This window comes from Lasiosphaeria miniovina (assembly GCF_030549165.1).
Source record: "Lasiosphaeria miniovina strain SMH2392-1A chromosome Unknown B0T26scaffold_8, whole genome shotgun sequence".
Taxonomy (NCBI): Eukaryota; Fungi; Ascomycota; class Sordariomycetes; order Sordariales; family Lasiosphaeriaceae; genus Lasiosphaeria; species Lasiosphaeria miniovina.
In genome coordinates this window covers 700,050-715,351 of record NW_026848227.1, presented here as the reverse complement: position 1 = coordinate 715,351, position 15,302 = coordinate 700,050, and the positions used below count along the sequence as shown (strand labels likewise).

General features: G+C 52.5%; 5 protein-coding genes across 5 annotated transcripts; 2 read left to right on the top strand and 3 right to left on the bottom strand.

Moving 5' to 3' along the window:
• Nucleotides 1–3,435: 3,435 nt before the first annotated feature.
• Nucleotides 3,436–4,395, top strand: B0T26DRAFT_756726 (uncharacterized protein; the record flags this gene model as incomplete). Its single annotated transcript, XM_060446147.1, has 1 exon — nt 3,436–4,395. One exon carries the CDS (start codon nt 3,436–3,438, stop codon nt 4,393–4,395), a length of 960 nt encoding a protein of 319 aa, XP_060290021.1.
• Nucleotides 4,396–5,662: 1,267 nt separating this feature from the next.
• On the bottom strand, nt 5,663–9,042 carry B0T26DRAFT_791920 (uncharacterized protein; the record flags this gene model as incomplete). Its single annotated transcript, XM_060446862.1, has 6 exons — nt 5,663–7,396; nt 7,502–7,717; nt 7,850–8,254; nt 8,324–8,650; nt 8,715–8,885; nt 8,941–9,042. 6 exons carry the CDS (start codon nt 9,040–9,042, stop codon nt 5,663–5,665), a joined length of 2,955 nt encoding a protein of 984 aa, XP_060290020.1.
• Nucleotides 9,043–10,331: 1,289 nt separating this feature from the next.
• B0T26DRAFT_756723 (uncharacterized protein) lies at nt 10,332–11,080 on the top strand (the record flags this gene model as incomplete). Its single annotated transcript, XM_060446146.1, has 2 exons — nt 10,332–10,393; nt 10,600–11,080. 2 exons carry the CDS (start codon nt 10,332–10,334, stop codon nt 11,078–11,080), a joined length of 543 nt encoding a protein of 180 aa, XP_060290019.1.
• A 1,202-nt stretch (nt 11,081–12,282) lies between these two features.
• B0T26DRAFT_680890 (uncharacterized protein) lies at nt 12,283–13,030 on the bottom strand (the record flags this gene model as incomplete). Its single annotated transcript, XM_060440559.1, has 4 exons — nt 12,283–12,307; nt 12,441–12,592; nt 12,652–12,759; nt 12,812–13,030. 4 exons carry the CDS (start codon nt 13,028–13,030, stop codon nt 12,283–12,285), a joined length of 504 nt encoding a protein of 167 aa, XP_060290018.1.
• A 1,734-nt stretch (nt 13,031–14,764) lies between these two features.
• B0T26DRAFT_730022 (uncharacterized protein) lies at nt 14,765–15,302 on the bottom strand. Its single transcript, XM_060442996.1, has one exon. The coding sequence runs from the start codon at nt 15,270–15,272 to the stop codon at nt 14,865–14,867; it is 408 nt and encodes a 135-aa protein (XP_060290017.1). The 5' UTR covers nt 15,273–15,302; the 3' UTR covers nt 14,765–14,864.

Below are 15,302 nucleotides of genomic sequence, written 5' to 3'. Positions count from 1 at the left end.
CTCTTTGACTATCTGGGCAAAGTTCTCGCGGGAGCAAAGTCCACTCCAGTCCGGGAACGCGTCCTGTCCAGTCTTGGTGACAGGGACGAAGTGGAAAGCGGCTCCTGCCTGTGAGCGGCGACCATAGTATTCGGCAATCTTGTCGCAACGGTGAGCCAAGTCTTCTCGCAATTGATCGCGTGACAATCCGAAGCGCTCCTTGGGGAGGTCGGCTACGACGATTCGCTGATAAAGCTCGAGATTGTCTTCATCGTCTTCAGGTTCGGCTCCAGCGGTGTGGCTGGCAGTGTTCTCGAGGAGAGAGAGGCGGGGTCCCACAGGACCGCTCAGTCGAGTCAAATCGTTATTCAGTCCAGTGATCTTGTCGCGCGCTGGAACATTCGCATCAAGCACGAGGTGGTCGTATTCAACTTCCAATCGGGCGCGCGCCGCGGCCGCGGCGGCTTCTTCGGGGTATCGAGGCATTCTGGCGATGCCTTCTGTCGGTTCTGTCAATCGGTTTCTTTCTTTTCTTATCGTGGGATATTGAAAGCCTTCCCAGGCGGAAGAGGTGACTTTTAGAATGATGTGACGGCGGTCAACAGCATCTAGGAAGAAAAGTCGCTAGTATGGCTATACCATTGTCTTAGGATTCTAAAAGTAAAGAAAGAAAGAAAGAAAGTCTACAAAGGTACGATCGAGGGTGCGGGGGTATAGTGGGGTGCCGAGAGCGCACGGGCCATTATGGTTTGCTCTGCCAAGGCTCGTGGCAGGAATGGCCATGAGGATACAGAATGTAGCTCTTTTACGTGAGCTTTCACCACAAGAAGCTTAGCCTCTATAAGCGCTTCTATAATTCGATGAGTTGACTCGTGTCATGCACAAGGAGAAAGAGTTATGAGTCCTTACCTAATAGTCTAGTTCGAGCTCATAGGGCTAAGATCGCGTGGGATTTCGGTAGTTCATATGATTTTTTCCACGGTGTGAAATTAGTTGCCATGATTAGTTTATCAACGTGTTTAACAGCAAAACCCACTTTCAACAAGCGTCGGCCGGAATCCACAGACTTGTCCTTGGCTTTTTTCGTAACGAGGAACCGGATCCGCAGCAGGTCCGTGGCCGCCACACTCTTAATTGCCCGGCTTCCAACTATTCTGGGTGGCGTTTCAGACTGCAAGCTTTAGAACCTACCAGCAGGTTGCGACCAACGTCCAATACACATGTGACGATAAATCCATATAGTTCTAGGACTGCTTTCTTCCCAGACATTATTATTCTGCATGGCGTTGTAGGCTGCAAGCTTTCTAAACCCACTAGCAGGTTACGACTGTTACCACACTAGCAGGTTACGACGTTTTGTCAGCACACATCGCTGTACACTTTGACAACATGCCAGAAGAGTGAAGCCATAGTTGCGACTAGCGTCCAAACATGTGACGATAGATGTACATGGTTTTGGGACTGCTTTTTAGATGCGTCGCCCAAGACTCGAGATTTCGCCCATTCACTTCCCCGCCGACCGTCTCGATAATATTACCATAGTTATATAGCCATTATTCTACAACGAGCCTCGAGAGTGAGTAGAAGCTGATACTCTCTCTGACACTGTCCCTCTACTAAATGGGTGTTTTGGCCCTGCAATGTTCCGCCTTATTGTAGCTTCAACATGTTTCCCATATAAACGAGCCACGAGAAGAGTAGAAGCTGATACTGTCTCCAACACTATCCCTCTACTAGATGGGGCAGGAACTACCCACCAATTAAGTCAGCGCACAGGCCCCACCCGCTCCACACGGTGCGCAGCACGTTGACCCCCGGTCACTCCCCGTTGTTCACTTAGAAGAATGCGAGCAACACAACCACGCGAGCAACAAAACCACGCAACCCTTTCGCGGCACAAATGACCTTGTCATTCCCGCAGGCCCAGTCATTCCCACAGGCCCAGTCATTCCCACAGGCCCATCCCCGAGGCACGCCTCGATTTTCGTCCGCTTTATACCAAATTGAGTACGGACGCGGGTTTTTCGTGGTAGTGCATGCTTTTTGTGTTGCTTGGACGAAGAAATGGAGTCAGGTGTGTCGCCGACAGGCGCGCGAGCCTCTGTCGGCTCGCAGAAGCTCTCTCCACATGCATGCGCATACCAGCCTGGTCGGCCCTTCCTGAACATGCAGCCCCGCGGCGCCTGTGCTGGTGGTGGTGGAGACGCGGCGCAAAAGGCAGCACAGCAAGCACCTGCCAAGGCCACCCCAACAGGCAATTCTGGCGTCAACCATTCCGAATCGAACTCATCCACTCCAACAGGCAATTCTGGCGTCAACCGTTCCGATTCAGACTCATCCACTCCGAAAGGCAATTCTGCCATCAGGCGTTCCGATTCAAACTCATCCACTCCGAAAGGCAATTCTGCCATCAACCGTTCCGAAGCAAACTCATCCATCTCCTATCTGACCTCGGAGTTTGGCGGTAGAGGGCGCGTCGCTGGAGAATTTGGCTCAATCATCAGTCCCGCCGGGATACCTCTAACCTCGGAGTTTGGTAGCAGAGGACGCGTCGCTGGAGCATTTGGCTTAACTATCAGTTCTGCCGGAATACCTCTGACCTCGGAGTTTGGTGAGGGAGGACGCGTCGCTGGAGCATTTGGCTTATCCGTCGGTTCTGCTGGAATACCTCAGCCACTGACAGCGCGTCGTCGGCTAGGACAAGGACAATTCGGGCCATCAGCAGTTGGAGGCTCAGCACTCTACTTTGACCAAGACACGCCATCCGATTCCTTTACTGCTTTTGACCCTGGCTATAAACAAAACTCGGCATCAAACGCCGTCTTCTCCAACACCTTCAATCCCCTTTCCACGGGTGGACACGGTGGGCTATTTGGGAGAACAGACCAGTTCTCCAAAACCTTCAATCACCTCTCCACGGGCGGACACGGCGTCATGGCCCATCAAGCTGGCTTCCACAGCAGCCACGTCGCCTATCCCACTGTCAATACCATACCTCTCGGCACTTCTTTCACACATGCAGATGCTATGTATCTCAAGAATACCTGCGATACACTGCCCTCTGAGAAAGCCCCGGATTATTATCCCCCAGTGTTCCCTCGAACTTTCCACGCTAGCACAGATGCTATAGATTCTAAGAATACCCGCGATACACTGCCCTCTGAGAAAGCCCGGGATTATTTTCCCCCAGTGTTCCCTCGGAATTTCTATGCGGGAACAAATGCTACGGATTCCGAGAATACCCGCGATGCACTGCCCGTTGAGAAAGACCAGGACTTTCATCTCCAAGGGTTTTCCCTTGACTATACTGGGCAGTATACTCCGGTTGCTCTGGTGGACGAACGCCGGCACGAGAACCCCCCAGCTCAGGTAACAAAGATTTACCAGCGGTCTACGGAGTTGACATCCGAGCCGAAAGACGGCATCAATCAAAATTTCCATGCTGGCACAGATGCTATGGATCCCAAGAAGATCCGCGACACACTGCCCTTTGACAAAGCCCGGGATTATTATCCCCAAGGGTTCCCTCTTGACTATGACGGGCAATATACTCCGGTTACTCCGCTGGACGAACGCTGTGACGAGAACCCCCCAGCTCAGGCAACAAAGATTTACCAGCAGCGGTCCACAGAATCGACATCCGAGCAGCGGTCCACAGAGTTGATATCCGAGCAGCGGTCCACAGAGTTGATATCTGAGCCGCGGTCTACAGAGTCGACATCCGAGCCGAGAGACAGGACCGATGAAAATATCGATGATAGCACAGATGGTACGAATTTCAAGAAGATCCGCGATACACTGCCCTTTGAGAAAGCCCGGCATTATTATCCCCATGGGTTCCCCCTTAACTTTACTGGGCAATACACTCCGGTGGACAAACGCTGGTACGAGAACCTCCAAGCTCGGGTAACTGAGCGGTCCTCAGAGTCGGCATCCGAGCGGAAAGACAGGATCAATCAAAATTTCTATGCTGGCACAGAGGGGCTGGTTAAGGATATAGGGCAGGTGATACGCGACCACGACCGTCGCTTCTCCGACAACAAGGTTGGCGTTATAGGACAGGGTCGAGAGAAATTCCAAACTTCGTCTACTGATGAGGTGGGAAGCAATGGCAAGGTACAGCCGCCATTCTTGACTGTGGCAGAGTCTAACAGTATCGAAGACCAGGCTCACGCCGAGCCTCTTCTCAATATGGCATTTGCAACACTGCTGACCCACAAGAAGGAGAAAGAGTCAGACGCTCATGGGAAGAGTGGTGAGCGAAGCGATTTTGTTGCCGCCGACCCTGCATGGATCGACAAGAGCGAGGAGGGTAACAAGAGCTTCTTTGATGCACCCAAAGCCATGGCACCCAAAACTGGGGCACCCAAGAAGAAGAAGAAGAAGGTAGTTAGGAGACCATTTCTCAGCTACTGAGTGGGCTGATGTTGCATTTCTTTCCGGGAGAGCCACTTTCGGGAATATTTCTCAGTTGTATTCGGATTGACTGGGGAGCATTTTATTCATGGCCTCTTGGCCTGATACAACGTGGGTTTGCCTTGGGACTGCCAGGGTCTAATGGTGGACGTCGGTTGCTTTTAGGCTGATACCGAAATGTAGTTGAGAGGACATGACATGATCAACTGTCCTGGACATGCAAGACCTCAGATCATGGTTAATTTTGGTCTGGAAGCCGAGGACCATCACACCGCGACTTTACACACTACCGCCAATAGCTTTGGGTTGTCTCTTCATTATTGAGCGAAACCCCACTACCACATTTGCCTGCTAAACATAGATGCTATTACCGTTAATTTAGCATATATTTCACGACGCATGACAGTAAGAACCAGTGAATAAACAACATGGAAAAAGTAAAACGCACAACTCGGCGATCAAGTCAAAATACAGCACTTTCCAAGATAAGTAATCTCTCGGAGAGGTTTTGTCTTCTATTTATACCTTGTAATGCCAGGCTCGTAGGTTCGAGCAGTGTAGAGCGCAGGTTCGGGCAGTGTGGAGCGCGTTTAGGCCCTGATCTTCTCGCGAGTACGCTATTCTGTTCGCGAGTATTCGCTGCACAAATATGCCAAGAGGATAGAGATAGCCTACGGCCACTTATGTGGAACCCGTGGCCATGCGCCACCGCCGCCCCCTATGTAGCTGGCTAGCGCCTTGTTCTAACACTGGCAGTCTCTTATTTCGAGGCTAGAAAAACGCGCTGAAGGCTACTAATTAAACCCTCTTGGTACACTGCTTCCACCCAGGCCTTCCTTACTGAGAGACCCACCCTTCCATGCTGACCGTGACGCTGTTGTCGTTGATGAACTGCTCTAAGGCCCGGTTTGGCGAGGCCTTCGTCAGGGCATCGGCGAGGTTGTCGTCGCCATAGATCCACCTGACTTCGTGTAGCTCTACGCTCGTACAATTGCCGTAGAGCCATAATATCGATCATCAGCCTTTTCTCTTTCGTTATCCCTGGCTTGACAAGACATCTGCGCTTTCTAGCCAAGATCCGCTCAATATGAGAAGCCTGCAGTGAGCTCCCCGTGGAGCTTGAGACGACTGCCAGTACCTGCAGAGACGATGAAGAGTGCAAATCAAAGACCATACATGAACCGTACAAGCTGAAGAATTCCCCTGGTCCTCTTCAGGGCCGTGCTCGACGCGATGCAAATGCCTGCACCGTATTGAACCTGTGACTTCACCAGAAAGGGCGCAACTCAGCAGAGACATTATCAGATTCGGCAGGGAACGAATCCGATACTTGCGTGAGAGAATTCAGGGCCCTCTTGCGTTTCTTCGTTGTGAGAAGGGTTCTCCTTGTGACGGGAACGTTACCTGGCATAGCGGGTTTCGGATTGTTTCGTCTGGGTATATTCATCTTGACCTTCTCCATAATGTTGCTGTTGTCGTTCCCACCCACATGGTCCATAGTCTTCAGCATCTGTAGAGCTGGACCGTAGATGTCCTCAAAAATATGCTGCTCGAGGAGGGTATTGGCGTCCCACTCTGCTTTCTGGCCAAGGCCTAGTGACTTGTTCTGCAAGAAAAGAGCCTCCGCCCTAGTGGAGGTGATGGAGGCTTCGTACCAGCGAGGAAACTCTCCCTCATCTTTCTTCTTCTTGGCTGTTTTTGGAGTCCAGGACCGAGCCGACTGTGCGCCTTGGTTGCCTCTACCGGTGTGGAAGGCACCGCCACCAACAGGCTCAACCTCTAGCTGCTCAACTTCGCTGACGTTGAGTACGCTTCTGGCATCGGGGCTGAGATAACGCCACTTGGTGGCAACACGGACATCTCGAATGATCACGCCAAAGTCGCTCTTCAGGGGAAATTGTAGCTCAAGGCCGCTTGGTCCTTCGGTGTTTCTGCTAATTCTCAGTGAATCTATGAGCGCCCTAGCAAAGGTGCTGAATGGTTGCTCGTTGATTTCATCGTCATCGTGGGAAAGTTTTATACGCAAGTCCCAGTTGCGAAGCAATCCATGGACGTAAACAGCGACATTTGCGTTGAAACCGAGACGTCGAGTGTACTGCTGTAGCTTATAGGAGAACCCATTCGTCGGATCATCTATAATATCGACAATAAAGCGGCCCGGTGGGCTAGTACTGAAACAATGAAACGAATAGACGGTCCAAGAGGAGGTCGGGTTCTCCTTCCATAGGTAATTGTCTTTATCTCTGGTACTGATCATAGTGTCTACATCTGCGGCAAAGGTGCCGAGGATGGTTGTAAATTGAAAGGCTTCGTCTTTGGTCATCAAGCTGTTCAAAAGGTCTATTAGGACTGTTTTGCCCCAGCCACTGCTAGGCGACCCCGAGGCGTTGTAGGATAGGCCGGATGGGTCCATTTTCAAAAGGATTGCCCGACCAAATTCCGCAGTTACGGAGACTCTTCCGCGTAAATAGGGGCCCGTGGTGAGCAGCCTTGTTATGGCTGCGTGAATCTCCTCAGTAAAGGTCGGTGGAGACTTCTCTACCCAAGTGGTATTCTTCTTTCCGAGAGGTTGGGCTATCTTTTTCGACTTTGCCTGCTGATTCATTATCTCGAAGCCATTGGCCCCAGACTCCAAGTAACGTCTAAATCGATGAGCATCCTTTTCGTCCCTCTCTAAGTCTTTTACTAGGGGAGTCGGTGTGGTAGGAGTGGAAGGTGAAGTGGCTAGCACTCCTACAACAGAGTCACTTCGTGTCGCCGAACGCCCTAGATTAGTCGTTTTAGAAACCGTCTGAGGAACTAGCGGGCTCATGCTCCAGGTAATAGATTCACCTAGGGAACTAGAAGAGCCACTGCCAGAGCCACTGGGAAATAATTCGATTAGAGATCCAGAGGCGGTATACCGTATGCCTGAACCGGGAGTTTGGTCAGCTAATGAAGTTTTCTTCTCCGTTTCCAGGAAAAATTGCCATCCCGGGAAATGGGAGGTGCTTGCTGTCATCTCATAAGCTCCATTATATTGTATGTCCAGAGGTGATTTCGGCATAGTGTTGAACGGAAATGCTACCAACTTCTTAAAACGACGCGCTAAGTCCTCAGGGTTGACTTCTTCCAGTGTTTGTGAGACGATAGTCTGTTTATGTCCAGCTGGCTTGGGCTGCGGGATCTGTGCTGTGCTAGTTTCGAGATATATCAAGTCGTCCGGAACCGGCAATGTGTCTTTTCCCGGAAGTTCCGAGTTTGTCTGTGCCACAGAACCAACAGTTGAGGTTCGGGCTGCAGATCGTATGGCACCAGATACCTGGGAGGCTTGGGTAGCGCCCTCAGGACTACCGGGGCACGATATAATGCCAGTATTGTCTGGGATAGATTGCATCCACTTCGATGCCTTCTCTTCCTTGCTAGACGCTCGATAAGTTGTCTGGGTAAAACTTGGGTCAATATGCTGATTAACCCGTGTGGTAACAAGCGTGGCCGGCGTGGCTGGCGTGGCAAGCGCGATGGGCGGCTGTGGATTTGCAGCGAAGAAGGACCCCTCTGCGTTCTTCGGGGTGGCAATTAGACGGTTCCCAAAAATGTACTTTCTGCTAGATCGGCCGATTATTGGGGGGCCGAGCAACGAGAGATGATATTTCAAGTCGCAGTCATATGTGCAGAGTCGGATTGAGCATCCTTCCTCGTAGAGTTTCGTATATATGCCCTGCAGGTCTTGGACCTCGAGCCGATCCAAGAGAGTTGTAGAAGCTAGCTTAGGCTCGATATTGACCATGTAGCGGGCATCAGCCGTGAGCTCTGGAAGTTTTTTTTCAACGTAGTCCTCAGCAAACAGCAGATGCTCAGGCTGCGGCTGGGCAGTTTTCTGGTATACTTGTTAGCTTCTAAATCTCTGGATTTCTGGATGCCTAGACTTGGTAGTCGTGGTACTCACCTTGAGCTTGAGCAAAACATTGAGCCTCTGTTGAATCTCGTCGATCGACTCTTGGTTGTTAGCCCCAAGGTAAACCAGGGCTCCAGAAGGGGCAAAAGAAATCATAGCGCCAGTATCGCTCTCGAGCTGTCTGAAGCCAGTTTCGGTGACGATATGGTGAATTATGAGAGGTTCAGTTCCAAAGTGGTCTTGTTCAAAGTCGAGCTTGTCCCAAATAGCCTTGTGACTGAACTGTGAAAGCCGCTCTGGGAAGGCGAGAGCCTTGAGAGCCTCAGCCTCTGTGCCCGAGGTGTGTACGAGGCTGATCAAGTCGGTCTCGAAGTTTTCCTACCGGCACTTGGCGTTAGTCGACGGCTGGAATTTGCCACGTTTATAGAGAGGGCGATATTACCTGAAGGACCCCTTCAGGAGTCAACATTTTGTCCCTGTCCTTGTAAAAAGCCTCGGCTTCAATTTTATGAGTGATGTGGCTGAATGATTGCTTTATGGATTTGGTGTCATCGGGGTGGCAGATGACATGGAACCAGTTGTACTTGGCATCGTAGGTGAACTGAGAATTACTCTGCAACGACAGGTCAGTAACGGCATGGAAGTACAAGAGTGGGGTTTGCACCTACGGGGCTTGCTTCTTTCAGCTCGGCTATGATTCGCTCAATTGCTTTGGGCTTGAAGATCCAAACGCTGAACATATACCACTCTGATCGCGGCATATGTTCCATTTTTGCGATTGACATGCCAAGCCACCGGGTCGATGTATCTCTTGATCTTCAGGACGAATTGAGCTATACTGAGGGTCAGGTGAATGAAATGGTTATTTGTGCGAGGTGGGGAGTATTGGAGGTGAAAGATGGCAGGTCTCATGGTGAACACTTCCACGCCGATGATGATGATGATGATGATGATAATGTATGCGTACCTACTTTTCAATCCTGCGGCACGAAAATTGCGTGGCCGTTATTTCTCAAGTTATTTAATGGAGAGAGGCCCAGTGGTCAGCACATATGACCGTGGAGAGCACCCAAATGCGGAAGCAGCACTCGTGCATTTCACTTGTGCGTTTCCCAACTAGTGAAGAGGGAAAATATACAGAAGGAAGGACCTGAGTAGGCCCTTCCGACAGAGTGCTACCGAATGCGGTGCTAGGCAAGGCTAGAAAAGAAAGAGTCACAGTGGGGGCTGTGGGGGCTGTGAAGGTCGGTCGGGTGTCGGGAAAGGAATGTTTTAGAGGTGAACGGGCCGGGCCAGAAAATATAACAGCTGCCTAGTAAAGTACGCGAGGCACGGCGATGTATGAAAGGTGATGAATTGCTTAGGGAAGCTAAAATTTATCAGCCCGCAGGCGGGAAATCTATGTGGCATAGAGTGGACCACCACCGCTGGGAGAATATGGATATAGTGGATCTGCAGGGGCCATTTGGAGGATCTGCAGGGGCTATTTAGTAGACCCGGCTGGACCAGGTTTGGCCTGTGCCCAGCACATAAAGAAAATGCTAGAATTTGGGAGGGAACCTGACTAAGTAACGGCGCCGTGCCTTCCATTTGAGTTAGAAGTAAGTGGTGGGACGGAAGGCGCTTAGGGGTCAACACATGTAAAGTGAGAGCCGCAACACAGAAACAATACCAATGTTACCTCTCTTGCCGCTAAGGTTGTGGCTTAGAATGGCAATATTACTAGACTGTTATCGTACGTGACAAAACGGAGGTATAACTAGTAAAAACAATAATGCTTCACTTTCTACTCTACCGAGCCCCAACCAAGACAATGACCCTATTGTTGGTTGCCTCTACATCACCACATGGGTATTCTAGAGCAGTCTTGCCATATGGGCCAGTTCTTCAACTTCATGAAGGCCCTTGGTGTCAAAACACCCTTGCTCACCTCGCGAGAAAGCATTTTCACGCTTGTCGAAAATCTTGTTGTTCCCCCGACCGACGACCACCAGCCCACCGCACCCGAAAAACCGGTTGAGAAGCTCTCCGCCTAGGTCACCACTACCTCTGACCCATCATGGTCATGGGACGGCATTCGCACTCTGCTCGAGGCGTCGACACGCCGTCGTCAGACGCCTGGTGTCACGGTGCGCACGTGACAGGGATTGACTCAATTGGCCGCATTGTATTTAGAGTGTGGTCTATGCGCACGCCCACCATGTCCCTGCACCAACATCTATTTCCCCGCGCCCTGCGCGGTCCCTGCAATAACTTCCTCTTTTCCTTCCTTAGTTTAAATCTACACTCGTTACTGCCTTTAACCATTGACATTCCTACTGCGTAAGGCGGACCGTCACACCTAGGGCTCCTCCCACCCACTGCGAATGGACCTCGTTTGGTCCCGCATCGCACTACGAGGAGGCGTCGGCGGCCGAAACCATAACCTCGACGAGCGAGAAGTCGGGGGCAACGCCAGACACGAGCGAAAAGGAAGATGCTCCAGACACGAGCGAAAAGGCAGACGCTCCAGACAAGAGCAAAAATTTAGAGGCAACGCCAACGCCAGACACGAGCGAAAAAGCAGACGCTCCAGCCCCGTCACTACATGCTGCTTCCGCCGAGGCCGGCCAACCGTCCCCCACCAATGGGGATACGGACGGGCATGACAACACCACGTCCGGCACGAGCCTGGAGATAACAGTCACACTCTATACGAGCGAGAAGTCAGAGGCCACGCCCGACACGACTGATGAGGAGGGAGGAGGAGACGCCACAACGCCCGACACAGGCGAGGACGAGAGAGATACGCCACACCCTCCCCAGTAGAGGAGGAGGAGGGCTCTCTCGGGCCCGCTGGACCTGCCCAGAAGTACCCACGCTTCGTCCTAGGTATGTGCTGTCTTTTCTCTCTCTCTCTCTTTCTCTCTTGGGCCTTAGTCTCCGACTAACCTGTTGCAGCCCCGAGCTCGCCCTTTTGCTCGGCATGTTGTTGCTGGTGGGCATCCCCCCCGACGGCGATACAAAATGGAGCCCGTCATCATCGATGGCATGGGCTTCAGAATTTACCCTCATCTCGCCCCCACCCTTGCTAGTAAAGAAGGCGTTTTTGCCATGACCGATGGAGCAGCCCGCGGCGCTGTTAGGCTGCTCAACCCTTCTCCCCAGGATCTAGCCCCAAGGCAGCCAGCGCCTTGCACGGCCTTTCGCAGCTCTTAGCGCCGCCGCGACGCTGGCCATCATCTCCGCGTGCCGGGCACTATCCTCCTCCACCTCTGCGTCCGCATACAGAAGCTACAGCAGCACCAACAAACCCGCCGACCAACAATTTGCTCGCTGGTGACGAAATGTCGCGCACAAAACGGCTCACGGTGCACCTTTGGTGCGAAATATTCAGCAGCCCTAAAGAAGAGAATTCGACTAGGGACCTCCCAACTCGACTGGTTGCCAGACTTCCGAGTGCTACCTCCTGACCAATTGAGGTACTTGGTACCAAATTACCTCCACCGGTTATATGCTAACTAAGATATGTTGAATTCACCATATGGAATCTTCTAGTAGATGATAATAGATTATTCAGCTGATGTGAGCCAAGATTGCCACACAGCTCGCCACCACTAATATGTATAAAACCTGCACCTCTGGCTATGCCAGAGGGGAGGAGAGGAGAAATTGAACAGAACATAACATTCCATTTTTTTCGGTCTGAATGTAAAATCCAACAAGATAGGGATTGCTGCCTAAGACTACAATTGTGAAAGCCACGGTTGAGACCGCCAGTCCACGTCGCCCTTTATACCGAATTGTGAGCAGCTTTCAAGTTTTCGTTCTGAAAAATACCAGAATCATCTTGTCTGATGTCAACAGACGATGCAGCCCCGTCATCTAGCAGTGATCGTGAAGAGGTTGATGAAGCACGGCAAGAGTATGAGGAAGGGTACGAAGAGGCATACGACGAATAATCTACCTGTTCAAGTCTTTTTTATTTCGGGGATGCATGTTGGCTGTTTGGGTGGAGAGATGTCTTTGTCTTAGTTCGTTGGCTGGGGTTTCAGCCTCGATCGAGTCGCAGATACCATTAACAAACTCCTGCTCGTCCGCTTCCGGAATCCCCCAGCGCGCAGCCAATGGTCTCATATGTGCTATAGTCGCGACGACGGGCGGCGGCGCATCCATCAGGTCGACGAACCTTCTCCTTACCGTCGTTTCCCTAGACATGGTGGCGGTGCCCTGGACGAGTTCGGGGTATTGGTAGACGGCGAAGCGTGTCTCCGTCTCGTTGGTTTGGGTCGTTGCTCTCCTCGTTGCTCTCCTCGGGCTCCGTCTCCTCGGGATCTCTGACTGACACAGGACGCGGGTTTAGAGGATGTTAAGGGCCTAGCCGCCAGAGCCCAACGCACTCCAGGCCGGAGATACTCCATGGCCTGCACGCGACGTGGCTGCTCTTTGACAAAGCCCATTTGTTCAAATACGGCTTGCCCATAGGCATCTCCACTGGGAACTCCGGTCTGTCTATTGACGTATCGGTTCATGCCCTGGTATTCCGCAGTGGTGATGCACCTTGTCTTTCTTGACACTGAAGTGCACAGCCTCGACGCCCTGCGTGCTGGGGTCCGACCCGTTGTTGCTGGCGGGCAGCAGCTCGGACCGTCGGAAGCCGAACTGCCACAGGTGTGCATGCCTACTACTCTGGTGCTTGGCCGTTTCTCGCACAGAGATGCTGATTTTTTCCCTTGAAATGGCTCGTGGCAGTGGGCGACCAGAGTTCTGGAAAGTCATCTCTGTTGGAGAGCTTGACAGGAATCCCGTTTCCTAGCCAAAGCGGGCTCTGCACTCGCTGTGCAAGGCAGCAGGCATGAGTGGTCGTGGCACTGGGTGGTCGTGATGGGCAAGAGCACTGCTGTATCAAACGCCGCTACAGACGACGGGATCAAGGAGCCTGAAGAGGAGGACGCGACTACAGAGCCGGAGGAGGAGGCGATCAAAGAAGACAAACAAGGCAAACGCGCCCGTTGACATGTTGGACATGTTGACGCCTGGGTTGTTTGAGGAACGGTAGGCTAATTCCCTCAGACGTTATGCTGAAGGGTACCGACAACACACAACGGTTGCGGACTCGTTTCAGCAGGTCGGCCCACCAAAGGGCTGCCTCCTAGCGACGTCCAAAGCCGATGGCTTCGTTGTGGAGTTCGCTAACGCGATCCGCGAGGTAATCGCTGTGGTGAAGGGCAAGGTTGTCAAGATGGGCGACGTGACGGAAAAGGGAATCGCACCTACAGCAGCGGATATTCTGTCTCGTCCGGATCCGGCTAGTTCGACGGATGGGGCTAGTGAAGGAGCGTACATTACAGACGGACAATGCAGAGGCTCGGAAATGCAGCGAGGTGCTCTGAGCTGCAAAAAGCTGGTGGCAAAAGCAAACTCCCTAGGCCGAGACCCGAGTCTAGAATCTGGACGACCCGTGCTTTACCAGCGCCTACTTGGGGCTTCCTCGCAGCAACTGAAGCAAGCATCGAGGCCGGTGACGACGCCCAAATATCGCATCAGGCCCGCCCATCACTACCTTCTTGCCCTGCCACGCAAGGAATTCGCTGGCATTCTTTTACTGCCAGGCCTTGGAAACATTTATTATTGTGAACGCAGCCAACGTTACGTCTCTAGCAGATGAACTGTGGAAATGGGTTTGCAGGCTTGAATGCCATCAGTGCTGGAACTCGTCTGTCTCGCTGACGGCGCCGCTGGTACTACAGGCCAGGAAGCCAATTTGCAGCCGCTCTTTGGCACTGGCACCCTGGTCAGCTTCCCGCAGAAGGCCGGAAACTTGGCTGTGATCCCGGCTGGCAAGATACCCATCCTGACGGCAGCCCACAACTTGTTCACGGACGACGGCCGCAGCGTCTCACGCATCGACATGGGCTTCCCCGGCAGCAGCTTGTCGAAGGAGGTCTCAGGCCGTGACTGCTTCGTGTTGCAAAAGTACAAGGCGGGGAATCGTGTTAGTTCATGCGACTACGGCCTCATCCTCGTCGATGCCGTCGCCGCGCAGGAAGGAGAGGAGGGAGTGCAGGCGGCGGGTTCGGCTTCAACGCCTACATGCTCAAGCACAATCTCCTGACGCAGCAAGTCTACGTCTACGGCTACCCGGCCGGAGCGCAACAGCTGCAGGGGGACGTTTCCAAGGTCGAGGATATGGAGGATGAGGTCGTCCAAGGTCGAGGATGTAGAGGATTAGGTTATCAGCCATGGCGTGGCCACCAGCCCCGGTGTCAGCGGCGCCCCCGTGTAGATTAAGGACCCCGCGGGCAACGACGTCCCCGTGGGGATACAGTGAGTTGCACGTTTCGTTCTGTTGCTTTGCTTGTGTTTTATGCGTAGGCTCATAATATTTGTGGCATATTCTTTCTCTACTGCCTGGTCCTTTGTTGCTTGGTTCTCTACACCCTGTTCCTGTTACTCACTGTTGGAGGCTTGTATCCCTCTGTCGTAGGCCTGTTGCTTCCCGCCGCATATCTTCTATGTCGAGAATCCAGGCATGCCTGGGCTACACGAAGCTGCGCAAGCGGGTGCCAAGGCGTTGCCAAGGCAGATGTACAGCGCTTAATTCCCGAAGGAATCAGTGCTGGCACCTTGGACAGCCATGGCCGCACGGCGCTGTACTTGGCCTCAGCGGCTGGTTATGACGACCTTGTCGCCTACCTCTTGGCCCAGCCTTTGGCAGCGGCAGACACTCGGTGCGCTTCATGCCGCTTTGGTGTTGAGTGTGTGTGCGAGAAGTTCCGTTCACGGCCCCGGGGACGTGGACCACGTTAATCATGCCTTTCTTGACCTTGTTAATGATGCATTCATATCGTATATCGATGCAGCGAGTGCGGGCTGCGTTGAGGGGGTTCAGGACGTTGATTTTGGCGTTTATGCTGTCGGTAAATAACACGATAGGGAGTGGCTGGTGTGCCCCGAAGTCCTTGAGTAGCTGATTGATCCATTGGGCGGACTGTGAGGCGGGTGTTGTTGAATTCACCATATGGAATCTTCTAGTGGATGATAAATACTA